Source organism: Sinocyclocheilus anshuiensis, unplaced genomic scaffold (assembly GCF_001515605.1).
Source record: "Sinocyclocheilus anshuiensis isolate Anshui unplaced genomic scaffold, SAMN03320099.WGS_v1.1 scaffold186, whole genome shotgun sequence".
In the NCBI taxonomy this organism is placed as follows: Eukaryota; Metazoa; Chordata; class Actinopteri; order Cypriniformes; family Cyprinidae; genus Sinocyclocheilus; species Sinocyclocheilus anshuiensis.
This window is the reverse complement of record NW_015542355.1, coordinates 226,322-239,389: the sequence shown is the minus strand read 5'-3', so window position 1 is coordinate 239,389 and position 13,068 is coordinate 226,322. Positions and strand designations below refer to the sequence as shown.

Sequence of the window (13,068 nt, the reverse complement as noted above, 5' to 3'; positions counted from 1 at the left end):
GAACGCGATATTGCAGTGATCTACGGCTCTGTGTATTAAATGCCACTCCATCTGAAAGTACGTGATGGAGATTTACTATTTGTAACAAACGTTTGTAGATCGGGAAGAAGGAGGTGGGCACCGGCGGACATTTAAACAAACTTTAATAATAAAATAAACACAAAACAGCGCGACAGCCCCTCGCGGACACTGTCGTCACTCCTCCTTTTATCCTTCCGGAGCTCCTCCGTGGGACTCGAGACCGGTGAGTGGTGCAGGTGTCGTGCATTAGCATTTTCTCCACCGGCCTCGCTCCGTTCCCACGGCTCTCGGGCCCGCCCCTCTCGTCACATACCCCCATCGCCCCTCGCAGGCCGGGGGGTACTCCCGAGACTGCGCTCTACTCCCCCCACTCCCCCGTCCGGGGGAGCCGATCACGGCGGCCGTGGCGTACTCTGTCGCGCACAAACAAAACCAAAACACAAAATAAAATCCAGGCCTGGTCCTCTCTCGCCTTTCACTGTCGTCACTCCTAATTTTTATCCTTCCGGAGCTCCTCCGTGAGACTCGAGACCGGTGAGTGGCGCAGGTGTCGCTCATTAGCAATTACTCCACCGGCCTCGCTCCGTTCCCACGGCTCTCTGCCCCGCCCCTCTCGTCACACTATTAATCACAGAACCGGCTTTACTGACGAGATGCACATGACAATCACATGCGCAAGTTTGTTTGTTGATCACAAAGTACAAAGTAGACGAGGAAAACTAGGATGCCGGGTGTATTCAAAGCGCCGCCATTACTGTCTAGAGTGCGTGGAATGGTGCGCTGTGATTGGTTGAGCGGATATATCGCATTCTTCAGAGAAGGGAGACTGGCGTTTGTCGCAGTTTGGAAAAAAGGGAGAAAACATGGCAGACGCATTTTGTGTAAAATTAAAATTTTACTTTTCAATACCGACCAGATACAATACTGATTTTGGCGGAAACTCCATTTAAAAAAAAATGCCATTTATCGCGTTTTGGAACCAAACTCTTCATATACTGTATACATTTTACAAATTTAATTAAAAAATAAATTACATTTTTAGCCATAATTTACATTATATTTTATACTGCAGACTTTTTACATTTTAGCAAATTTCTTTTCTTTCCTTTTTTTTTCTTCAGGGGGAAGGAGACCCAAGCAAACCTCAGAGAACCTTCTCTTTTTGAGAAAAGAGATCTCAATTTGATCTCTATTTAATCTAATTGCTTTCTAGGAGATCACCTTATATATATGGGCTAAATCTAAATCTCTGAACTCCTGGGCCCTCATTTATCAACAATGCGTAGGAAAGTTTCTATATTTTGTCCTACGAATGAAATTTAGAATGTGCCTAGGTACAAGAAAATCCGTATTTATCAAACGTGCGCACGCAGTTCTTACGCACATGAGTAAGCAATAATTGTTGATAAATCCCACATGTGTGTAAGTAACATGCTAGTTCACATTCAAGGTAATTTGCATTCGGAATCGCCTCCAATGAACCATATACGGTGACAACACCTCCCTTTATAAATCACGTGAATGTATGTGTCCTCACCGAAATCATGGCAAAGAAAGCAGTACCGACTGAGAAGACATTCTGTGCTCTCACTCTCAGCGCGGTCTTTGAAATCACTTTCTCTGCGGAGCGCATTGTTTGCCAAGTCTTCCAATAACGCAAGATAAGCCATTGCACTGAGACAAACATTTGTCACAGCTGTCTTTTATAGGGTTTGACACCAATTACGCAAATTGTCTGTTTAAAGCCAGACAAATGATAAATTGAGTGTTTTATAATTAAAGGAAACACAGGACATATGTGGATTGCTTAATGCATACTGTGACACTCTTAAATGCTTTTTATGTGTAGTGTCGCTATTCTACCACTAGATTCTCTGAGTAAGCATGCTCAGAGGTGTGCTTATATTTACACACATTTCTACGTATAAGTACAAGTTGGTAGATCCCACACTTTGCGTGAAACTGTTCTTACGCACTCATTACGCACACATCTGTGCGTACGCACTGTTGATAAATGAGGCCCCTGGACTCTATTCGCATTCTACTGTAATTCACAAAAATTGCACCTTTCCCTAGAAAAGCAGCAGGGATCTGCTGCACATGGAACCTTCTAGACAGATGAAAAGCTTTCTACCTCTGCCTGTCCCAGACCTGCAATTCAAGCTCAGAAATTCGAGGAAGATTACAGGCTGTTTGGGATGATGGATTACCACACGTCCAGAGACAAAGATAAGAAACTGTAGCACTTATATTATCAAACATGCATGTTAAAATGGGTGCATTCAAAACACAACAGCTGCACAAACAGCTGCATTTACTGTCATGAATGTTGGTTTCATATTAGCGTGCACGCAGTTGGACACATCCAGGCAGACAGCCGCCCTTGCGCATCACTCATACACACACACATATGTTTGTGTCAGTCTGCAGTGAGATGCTTTCAGTTAATAGAGGACAGCTTGTGTAGTCTCATTAGCTGCTGTGCAGTGGCTCCAACATGCCAAATACAGCTCCACCCGCAGCAGGGGAATAGAGCATCACTGCGCCAGAAGGTACAATCACAATGTGTGAGTTACAGAACTAGCAGTGTGACATTTCCAGGGAAGTAGAGACTGTAAATTAAGCCAACATCATCAGTAATGTGTCAACGTACCCATGTGCACAAGCTTTTAGCTAAATAACGCTACTGTACCTACAGACTGCAGCGCTGAGATAGGAAGACAGTGGTGAGCGATGATTGTAATGTTGACCATTTTGAGTGCAAAGGTCAATAGTCAGTAGTGTAGAGATGTATGAAGCACTGCTTAATAAGAAGTAATGGGCTGCACCCAAAATCGCATACTTCCCTGCTATAAAGTAGGTGAAAAAAATGTGAAAAGAATGCACAGTACTAAAGGAGCAAAAAGTACTTGGATGACTTAAGCTACCAGAGATGAATTGTGCATACAAAGGACACTTTACTATCCCAAGAGGCCACGGGAGAAGATTTGTAAATGGCAGTAAAGCAACATAACTGATGCTGGTAGGTCATGTTATAATAACAACATGCCGAATGTTGTACGTTCAAATTAAATTCATACTACACAAATTCATACTATATATAATTTTTTTTTTAGCAATCACAAAGTATTTACTTTTTCAAAAGATGTTCCTACTCAGACAGTATGCAATTTTGGACACAGCCATTTTTAAACCAAGCTTCTTTCTTTTGGTCAATGTTGCGTATTTGCATGACCAACTTGAACATGTGAAATCTGTGTGGTGAAATTTTTCGTCCTGAAGCAGAACTGTCGATTATGCAGATTCCTATTGAAATGACTGGCTTTTACATGTGAAATTTTGCAGAGCAACTGTTAATGTGATGGCGCTTTAAAGGTAATAGAGTGGTATGAATGCCTGGTCTAAGTGAACACAAGTGTGTGTAAACAGCAGTCCAGGCATGATGGTCATGTTTCATGTATGTTTGAATCCAGAGACTGTGTATCCTCTTGAGAATCTGCCAATAGAGGCTTAGCCAGAGAAACTCAGCCACAGGGTATCTGGGATCAGGCCAAGTAGTGGCTAAACGCTGGCAAATGTCCACCTCACAGCCCATTAAAGAAATATATACTAGCAAACAATCCAAAGGGGTGTTCTAAAAAAAAAAAAAGTCCAAAAACAACAACAAAGACAACTATTGTTGTACTTTCTGAAGGAAATGTTATGCTTACCCTGCAAAACAATGCAAGGGTGCTCTAGGTGGTTGCTAAGGTGTTCTGAGTGGTTGCTAGTGTGTTGCTAAGTGATTGCTAGGGTGTTCTGAGTAGTTGAAAAGACATATGTGGTTGTCTTTATGATATTCTGGTCAATATAAGGCTCAGGTTCTTCCTTCAAAGTCTGTGCGATTCATTTTTTCTCACCCACCAGGTGAAAATGGTCAGATTTCTTCTAAACGTAATAGCACCTTTCCTCAACAAGCTGCACAATCTGATGCATAATTCATGTCCAAGACGAGTCACACACTGAAATTAATAGACATGGAATATTAATAATATTCCTGAGAGGAGGAGAGATAACCTTGTGTGACCTTAAAATTACTTCTCAGAAGGTTAAGCTAATTAGTTTTGTACAGTCCATGACAAAATAGCCAGAATGTGGTTATAAATATTATAAATCATGTTCCGGAAAAATTCCTCTCTGAATGTTGCCCTTTAAATTAGTAACACCACACAACTCGCATGAATGTGGTACAGTCTGTCAGAACAATAAAACAATAGTAGTGTAGAAGATTCATTCTCTGTGGAAGTTCTTCAAATGTTTGGGCTTCATTAGAAAGAATGAGATGGAGGAGAGCAGAGGTTAGTCATAAATCAGCGGGACACACAATATTAGAGTAAAATACTCATTCATAGAGCTCTGGCTATCCAGATAAATGATTAAAGGGTTAGTTCACCCAAAAATGAAAATTCTGTCATTACTCACCCTCGTGTTGTTCCAAACCCGTAAGACCTTCGTTCATCTTCGGAACACAATTTAAGATATTTTGATGAAATCTGAGGGCTCTCTGACCCTCCCACAGACAGCAAGGTAACTACCACGTTCAAGGTCCAGAAAAGTACCAAGATGATCGACAAAGTAGTCCGTGTGACATCAGTGGTTCAACTGTAAAGTTACGAAGCTACGAGAATACTTTTTTGTGCAAAACAAAAATAACAACTTTATTCCACATTTTCGTCTCTACTGCGTCACTTGTGGACGCGCATTCACGACAGTACCATTATGAGAGCGTGTGGCGGCGCCAGCGCTGACCCAGATCCAGCGTGATGACCTTGCTGTCTGTGGGAGGGTCAGAGAGCCCTCAGATTTCATCAAAAATATCTTAAATTGTGTTCCGAAGATGAACGAAGGTCTTACGGGTTTGGAACAACACGAGGGTGAGTAATTAATGACAGAATTTTCATTTTTGGGTGAACTAACCCTTTAATGGCCTGTTAGCTGCAGATTGCATTCTCTCTCCACACACAAACATTAGGATTTTTGATCGCAACCAGTTTTAACTGAGGGACATAACATTTATGGAGAAAGCATTATTAGCTTACTTACACATCAGAAAAGGAAGGTTTTATTAAAAATTCTCAGTGAAAAGAAATTTATAGTAGTCTACCATGTTTGTAATAATGTGTGTGTGTTTATAAAGCTATAACCAAATATTAGCTAATTCTGTCAAAATGTTACTTTGAGGATGTCCCCGAGGGTGCTTTGCAGTTTAATTCTAATTAGGTTTATATAAAAACATCAGAAGTCTATGGTATGTCCTCATTTAGAAGCGAGTTAAAGTGTGTGAGTGTATGTATAGAGTTCCTTCAGGTGTTCTTGGCCCGTCATAGACCTTTTTCACATTTCCGGGTTTCTCAGCAGCAGAAGGCGTCATAGTTGGGTAAACTTCTATAGCAGTGAATGGGAGACTACCACAAATATATTTTTTTGGATTCCCATTTGCTCACATAGCAAAATAAAAACTCCATGGTAGTGTTTTTATGACTTTCAAAAAAAAGGAAAAAAAATAGAGAGAGATTGATAACGGCAGTCAGTTGAGAGAACGATGTAAAATTGTACCATCGCTCGCTGTATTAGAAACCCCCTCGCTAGCGTTAACTAGTTTTTTGTAATTTGATGCAAAGGTAATATAATACAAAGTACAGTGTTATAAATGTACATACATTTAAAAAAAAAGTAAAATACAAAAAACTTTGGAGAATTTACGATGCTGATGACTGTTGAAACGCGTCATCACAGTCTTGTGAAAAGGGACCATTGGCTGTCTGTTGAGTTTAGTGTATGCACACTCGTGATGTCACTATGTCCCCACTAGTGGCCTCAATCCTGTCTACCAGAAAGCCACACTAACAGAACCACACAAACACACCCACACACACACACACACGCACACAAATTAAAATGTCAGTTCTGAAAAACCTTTTCAAGGCCTATTGTTCTCTGTTTCAAATTGGCAGCTAAAAATTGCGATGTGTTCTGAGAGTAATTCCATGATTTTTAGTAGGCTAGCACTGAGGGACAGCCATGAGACATTAAAGTATTTTTTGTAGCAATGGTGCTGAAAACTATAAATAAATCTCAGCAATCCATTCATTCACTCATGGAAGAGAAGATGGTCTGTCAGTCAATATGAAGATCTGTGTGTGAGTTTCAGTGTATAACTTATTTCTGTGAAATTACCAAGGTTCAGGAAGTGTTTGCTGTACCTGAGGGCACTCTGTTAAAATCGCATGTAATCATGTTTCCCAGAGACAGTACACAAGCTAGCCAATGCTGTCTGACCATGCTTCAATCATCTGTCTACCTTCTCTCTACCTTTCTAACTGAGGTCATATAATGAAAAGTCTTTTTTAATTACAAGTGTTTATTTTATTTTGTAGTTCAATTTTATTAAAACTAAGCTATAAAACCATTTTTTCAAAGCATATGTGGCTCTGCAAAACATAAAAAAGGACATTTACATAAAAGTCTTGAAGGCAGAGAAGAAAAAAACTTTAATTTAAAATTCAGAGAGAGGTTGCAAAATGGTAATAAAAAACAAAATAATGTTGTAAAAATCAAACTCATTTAATCATGCCCCCAACCTTTACTTTAATTCTTAAATAAGTGATTTTCCTTCTATAAGAGCAATTTCAGATTTAGATTATCTTCACGTAGGGGCTTTTCTCAGTAAATGTTATGCAATCAATTTTTATCCATCGTTAGTCCTAATTATCACAGAAAATCGTCAAATCAAAACTAAATGTATGAGATAACCCCTTCAAGGTTTACACAATAGTCACTCAATACTTGAGGAGGAATAAAAACCTGAGTCTACTTCATGTTTTGATTTGACAGACTTACTGTAAGAATGTCAACTTAGCTTCGCTATGATTTTGGTTGACTATTAATCCATCTTCAGTATTCTGGGAATCGTAAATTTTTTATGTTGCTAGCTACACAGTGAGAATGTCGTATTGCTATGACTCGGGGAGTTGCTGATGAAAAGGACCCTTGGAAAGCCCATCTCAGCAGTCCCACAACACCCCTACAGAAAGTGCAAGCTTGCATTTACCCCTGCACCTTAATGAGCTCAACCTCCCCAGAATCGATCCCGAGAGCATCAGGGGAATTGGATTGAGCCACAGAGAAAGACCAGCCTAGTTGGAACCACGGCTCTATGACTAAAAACTCATAATGCTGACTACTGCGAACTTGTAAAAGCACCTCTGAAACTTATTGTGAAAACCCACAAAACATCTATACTAAACAGTTTTGCATAGTGGGTGCACAGCTATATTGCAAACGGAGGAAATTGCCATTAGAATTAAATGATAATGCCAAGAGAATCGATTTTTGGAGATTCACAATACCCATAACAAAGGCTTGAAGTTCAACATTATCATTCAACTCAGCCAAAATGTAGGAAACAATGCAAGAGGGCTCAGAGAAAGTTGGGAGTTACTGGTTCGGGAATAAAACAGAATGTAAAATTGGGAGCTGCTCTAGAAACCTCTGATGACTCTGTCTCTTGCTGCCATCCTCACCTCCTCCATCTGCTAAAGCAGTCTTCAAGACCTTTTTTATGAATGGGGAATCCTATGCACTTGCCAAATTCATTCTCTCAGAGCACTTACGCCCCTCTAAGCTCCTGCCAAACAAAGATTGTCACCTTAACTATGTCTCTCCTCCACATATCTAACTGCTCAATATAAGATCTCATCCAATGATATATGCTGGATGGGTGTCAGAGGTTAGAAAATCATTGGTCAGACTCCACTACAGTGATCAGAATGACAGGAATCTTAACACTTATCTTCAGTATGATTATAGCTGGCCTCTGCTCTCTTAAAGTCAAATAATATCAACTCAAAGCAGATGAGGAACAGCAGAGGATCATACAGTATCAGAAAGATGTTTGAATGCTAAAATAAACCATCATGTGTCAGTCATATGCCTTATGGTTATTATTTTTAATGTTACAGGACACTCAACCGTGTGTAGTGTTAATTTTTAATAATACATACACTAATATATACAGTGGTCCCAACAAATATTTAGAAATTTAAGTCACACTTAATGTACAAATGCTATTGCATTAAATACAAATACTACAGCTGCATCTGCAAACTTAATCGGCAAACAGACTGAATCTGTACTAATATGTTCAAACATATTAGTTTAGAAAACTGCTATAGACCAAAAGTAGTATGTGTTTGCGATTGGGCTAACATGCTGCCATTCTGTGAGTGTGATCTGTGTGTGTTTTGGTAAGGGTGTGTTGGTTTCAGCAGGGGGCAGGAGGTAGTTTGGGAGAGAGGGTCAAAGGTGGAAGAGGAGGAGAGGAAAGGAGAGGAATGGAGACAGTGAGCAGTGCAGTAAGACAAGCAAGGCTGCTGACCCGAACCCTGATGCTCAGCTCTTAATTTAGAACATATAACCTAAAAAAAAGGGTTTTGTGGCTTTTAGTCCATGTGTGTTAGCTTTGAGGCCATCTATATCAGTGGTTTTCAACTCCAGATCTCAGAACACACCTCCCAGAATGTCTCCACTACTTAACACACATGAGTTCAATCAACTGTTTTAATTAGTGAGACATCTAAAACATTCAGGGAGGTGGGCCCTCACGACTGGAGTTGAGAAACACTGATTTATATGATAGTGTACAAAAAAGCGGGCAAATTTAAATCATAAAGATGCACAGCCTTTTCTTAAATGGACCAAAAAATAAGAGCCAATATATATATATATATATATATATATCCAAATATATAAGATAAAATATAAGGAACTTCTTCTTTCAAAATACAATATATCAACATAAAATATTGTATTTTATTTTAGAATTAAATATAACAAATAAAATTAAGCTCTAACAGTGCTAACTGTGTAAAATAATAATACTCAATAATAATACTCAATACAATTTCATACTGAATTGTGTAATTCTTATGAATCAGTCCTTCCTTATGCTTGATTATAACAATTAAATACATGCTACCGTTCAATAATTTGGGGTCAGAAAGTTTTGAACTTTCTGTTTTTAACATTGATAATTAAAAAAAAAAAAATCAGCTTTCCTATGTTGCTTTGTTCCTCCTCTTTTGTTAATTTCTTTGCACCTGTTAAATGCATAAATGTAAATGCTATCATGGGAAAAATATAAAAAATAAAAAAGTGTAATAATATTTAACATTATTACTGCTTTTTTTGATAAAAATAATGCAACCTTGGTGAGCATAAGACACAAAAACATAAAACAAATAAATAATAATCTCATCAACCCCAATATATTCTAATATTTATGATTATCGCTTATGTACCTCATTTCTAAGTCCATTTATATTTAAATTTGCTAAAAGGAAAAATGTAAATGTTATAAAATGTCTTGATCTCCCAGGATGAATATCTGGATGTGTATGTACTGAACAGCAGCTGTCTGTGCTGGACGAGCGGGTTAGAGCCAAAAACAAGCACAACAGGAGCCGAGGAGTTTATCAAGTGAGGCAGCAGGCAGGGGGAATAAAGGATGCACACAGGATTATCAGGAGAGCAAGGTCTCTCTCTGTTCCTTTCCCCTGAATGAGAGGCCCATGGTCAGAGACGCCACTGGGGCAAGAATAAGACCACGTTCCTCAGCCAGACTGCAAAGAGTTAGACAGAACCTGAGCAGTAAACTTCAGATCTTTGTACCCCAACTGTCCTGGAATTCCCAAAGCCTCGTGGGAAGGCAAAACAAAGGAACTGTAAAATCTGCAGTTCTAGCAGTTGAGTCTTTAGTTGTGGTCTAGCTCTGTGCAGTCTGTCTGTGTGGTACTGCACTTGACCCAGGTGCTGATCACATGGCACAAACCTGCAGTTGGTGGCGGGGCCCGGCGTGGGGAGCACAGGGCAAGTTCTGACGGGTGAAAAAAGAGAGGACATATCAGTACACACCTGATCACGCTGCCACATCTGTCTCTCTCACCTTATCACAGACTGTATGAGCACACACCTGCAGCTCATGCTATGCACACCTCATATACCGTTTCCAATATCACAGATAATAGGATTACAATTTAAAGGTAAAGTGTGTCATTTCTGGCGCCCCTAGTAGCAACAATTGGAATTAGAAAAATAATGCATGTTACCTATATGGAGTTCTGGAGGAATTAGTCCTAAAACTCAGAGTTAGCATTTTTAAACTTCAAGTTCCATTGTCTGGAAGTCAATGTTTTTTTTTTTTTTCCCGAATTAGGGTAAAGGTCTTAAATAAGGTCTGTGGTTAACACAAGGTCAATATATTTTCACATTTTATTTTATTATATAATAAATTACCCAGTTTTTTCAAGGTTTTACTAGTCTTGAAAAAGGCCAATAAATGGGAGTACAGAGGCTGTCAGGGACAGGGACATAAACATCATCACGCCAAACAAAAAAATTAATCTACGCACTAGTCTGCTTTTACTCACGCTTGGGCAAAGTACTTTACTTAGCTTAGTGATGGTGATGTTGAATTTTTCTGACTGCGGTGTAGTTTGTTTATAGCCTAACATTTTTACTTCTAGCAATTGTATTTAGGGTTCAAAATTATTTGTAGAGGGAACCAGGGTGGTGCTAACTTCAGAGCTGGCACACAAAATTACCTCATCCCTGCAACACTCTACTTCAGACAAACAGGAAGTCTCATCTCAAACCTCCCAAACGTCAAGGTTTTGGTGGTTAGCATGTTTCAGTTGGCCCCTGCTGGTAGATGCCACATCTACACCAACTGCATCTACAAAGCATCTTTCTCCATTTTTCAAAATGATTATAGTCTAAATTATTTTTTTAAGTACTGTAGGTGTTTTGTGTTTGAAACTCATTTAGGGGGCTCTTAAAAAAAGTAAGGAATTCATATTTAAAAAAGTTTTCAGTGTTTTTGAAATAAGTCTCTTATGCCACCAAGGCTTAATTTATTTGATCAAAAGTACAGTAAAAATTTTAATATTAAGGGGAGAAAAAATACTGTTATAACTTTTGTTTTTGCTGTTTTCGACTGTATTACTTTTTATTTATTTGATCCTGTCATGGCAAAGCTGAATTTTCAGTATCACATGATCCTTCAGAAATCATTCTAATATGCTGATTTGGTGCTCAAGAAACATTTCTTATTATCACAGCTGAAAATGGTTGTGCTGCTTAATATTTTGTGGAAACCATGAAAATATTTTTGTGGAATTCATGAAACCGGGTTTACTTTTGAAGTTGTCTCTGCACATTAAACTAGCACAGGAGAAAGCACTGTCACATGGAAGAAATGACACACTTCATCTTTAAGTAAGATAAGCCAGTGAAAACATTCTTAGATCCCAGACTACGGTGATGCATCCGACCCCATCTGAATGGGTCACTGGAGTCCAGAGCAGCCAAACCTCCTAATTGACACTTATCAAACATGGCACCTCAACACTCCAAGGGCACATGCGCTATTCTGTAACAGTCAGGAGGAATAATGAGCACACCGGGCTGGGCTTGGCCCAAAAATGTCTGGTGAATTGTGTTTCTGTCCTGCCTGCAGCTAAAGGCGACCTCTGCAGTGGCTCTGTGAGTAAGAATCATGTGAACTTCAGCAACGGTGTTTGGTCAGGAGGAGCTGACGGACACTTACCCTCGGGCCGGTATTGGGCGATGATGGTTACCGTCTGACCCGCTCCTTTCAGCGCAGCTGCAGCTTGTTCATGAGTGGCACCTCGCAGATCGATTCCATTAACCTGAAATCAATCACAACAAAAGCTGTTACATCAATAGCATCTGTCTGTGAATGATGTTTCATCAATAACACTCACCAGAAACATTAATTAAATAATCAACAAGGCTAGAATTTATTATCAGTAACAAAATACATTGTAAGTATACATAAAGCATGTGATAATAAAAGCTAATTCATCAACTTACCTAAATTAATGGCTCAAATTGTAAGTATTGAACGGGCAGCAATACAGTCAAAGCTCTCTAACGAATTCATATTTAAAATTGCCTGACTCTCAGAAAATGTGGTATCTTTCAGCCTGGAGTGATCTGGCACAAGAAATGCCTGCTATCATCCAGATGCACAGTTCTTCGGCTCAAGAAGTCAAGTCAAAATACTTGTAAAGGTGCACTCATTTTTCCCCCTTAAAAGGTTTTACACACAACTAAATGAATGTTAATTGTGAAAAATATCTATAAAAATTACATGAAGACTCCAGTCAAATCAGTGGCTTAAAAAAACTGTTTTATGGTGGCCGACCGTTTTTATACAGTCTATGTGGCCGTGTTGAGATCACATGATCAGGCAAATACTATTTCTTTTAAAATCCCCCACTTTCAGTTGTGGAATAAATTAATCATGGCTGACAACCAATGTAGTCCTTATGTAGCAGCTTGTTAGCAACAAGCATTTTTAAAGCACACAGCAGTTTGAAAAATTTTGAGTCTGTAAGATTTTTAAAGTGTTTTTGAAGAAAGCCTCTGAAATAAATGCTCAACAAGGCTGTATTTATTTGATCAAAAATACATTCAATAATAAAGTAATATATAAAGCAATATATAAAATATTCAAATTTTTTGGGGATAATGTTTTTTTCAGGATTTTTGTATTAACAGAAAGTAAAAAAATCCACTGGAAATAGAAATCTTTTGTAGCATCATAAAAGTAATAATAAAAAAAAACACTTTACTGATCCCAAACTTTTGAATGGTAGTGTATGACTGTAATTTATGTTTCAGAACAAAATGTGAAAGTATCTTCAAGTAATGAAGTAATGTTAACCACAGACCTTATGCTGCTCATAAACTGAAAATTGCTATTCTTAAAATGCGAAGTCTCCTTTGGTTCCATAAAAGTTCCTACAACCTTTTCTCAATGCCTGATCGCCTCAATGCCTGGACAACACTGTGACTTCCTGTTTTAGCTAATCAAAATAGCTTTTTTTTAAGTGGTTAGCATATATATATATACTGTATATATATACATATATACTGTATATATATATATATATATATATATATATATATATATATAATGCATGC

The 13,068-nt window shown here is 38.5% G+C and overlaps 1 protein-coding gene across 34 annotated transcripts in view; it reads right to left on the bottom strand.

Annotated features, from left to right (window-relative positions):
• The window catches only part of dlg2 (discs, large homolog 2 (Drosophila)), a 212,174-nt gene that overhangs the window by 28,131 nt on the left and 170,975 nt on the right, over positions 1–13,068 (bottom strand). For 25 of the 34 annotated variants that reach the window (XR_001634554.1, XM_016490317.1, XM_016490320.1 and 22 more), the window contains 2 exons: positions 11,666–11,768; positions 9,890–9,934 (listed from right to left, as the gene is read on the bottom strand). Coding sequence is in view for 33 of the 34 variants with exons in the window: in XM_016490317.1 (XP_016345803.1) it covers positions 9,890–9,934; positions 11,666–11,768 (148 nt within the window). In the remaining variant the exon portion in view is untranslated. The remainder of the gene's footprint in view (positions 1–9,889; positions 9,935–11,665; positions 11,769–13,068) is intronic. The other 9 variants (XM_016490321.1, XM_016490324.1, XM_016490332.1 and 6 more) reach the window with 1 other exon arrangement.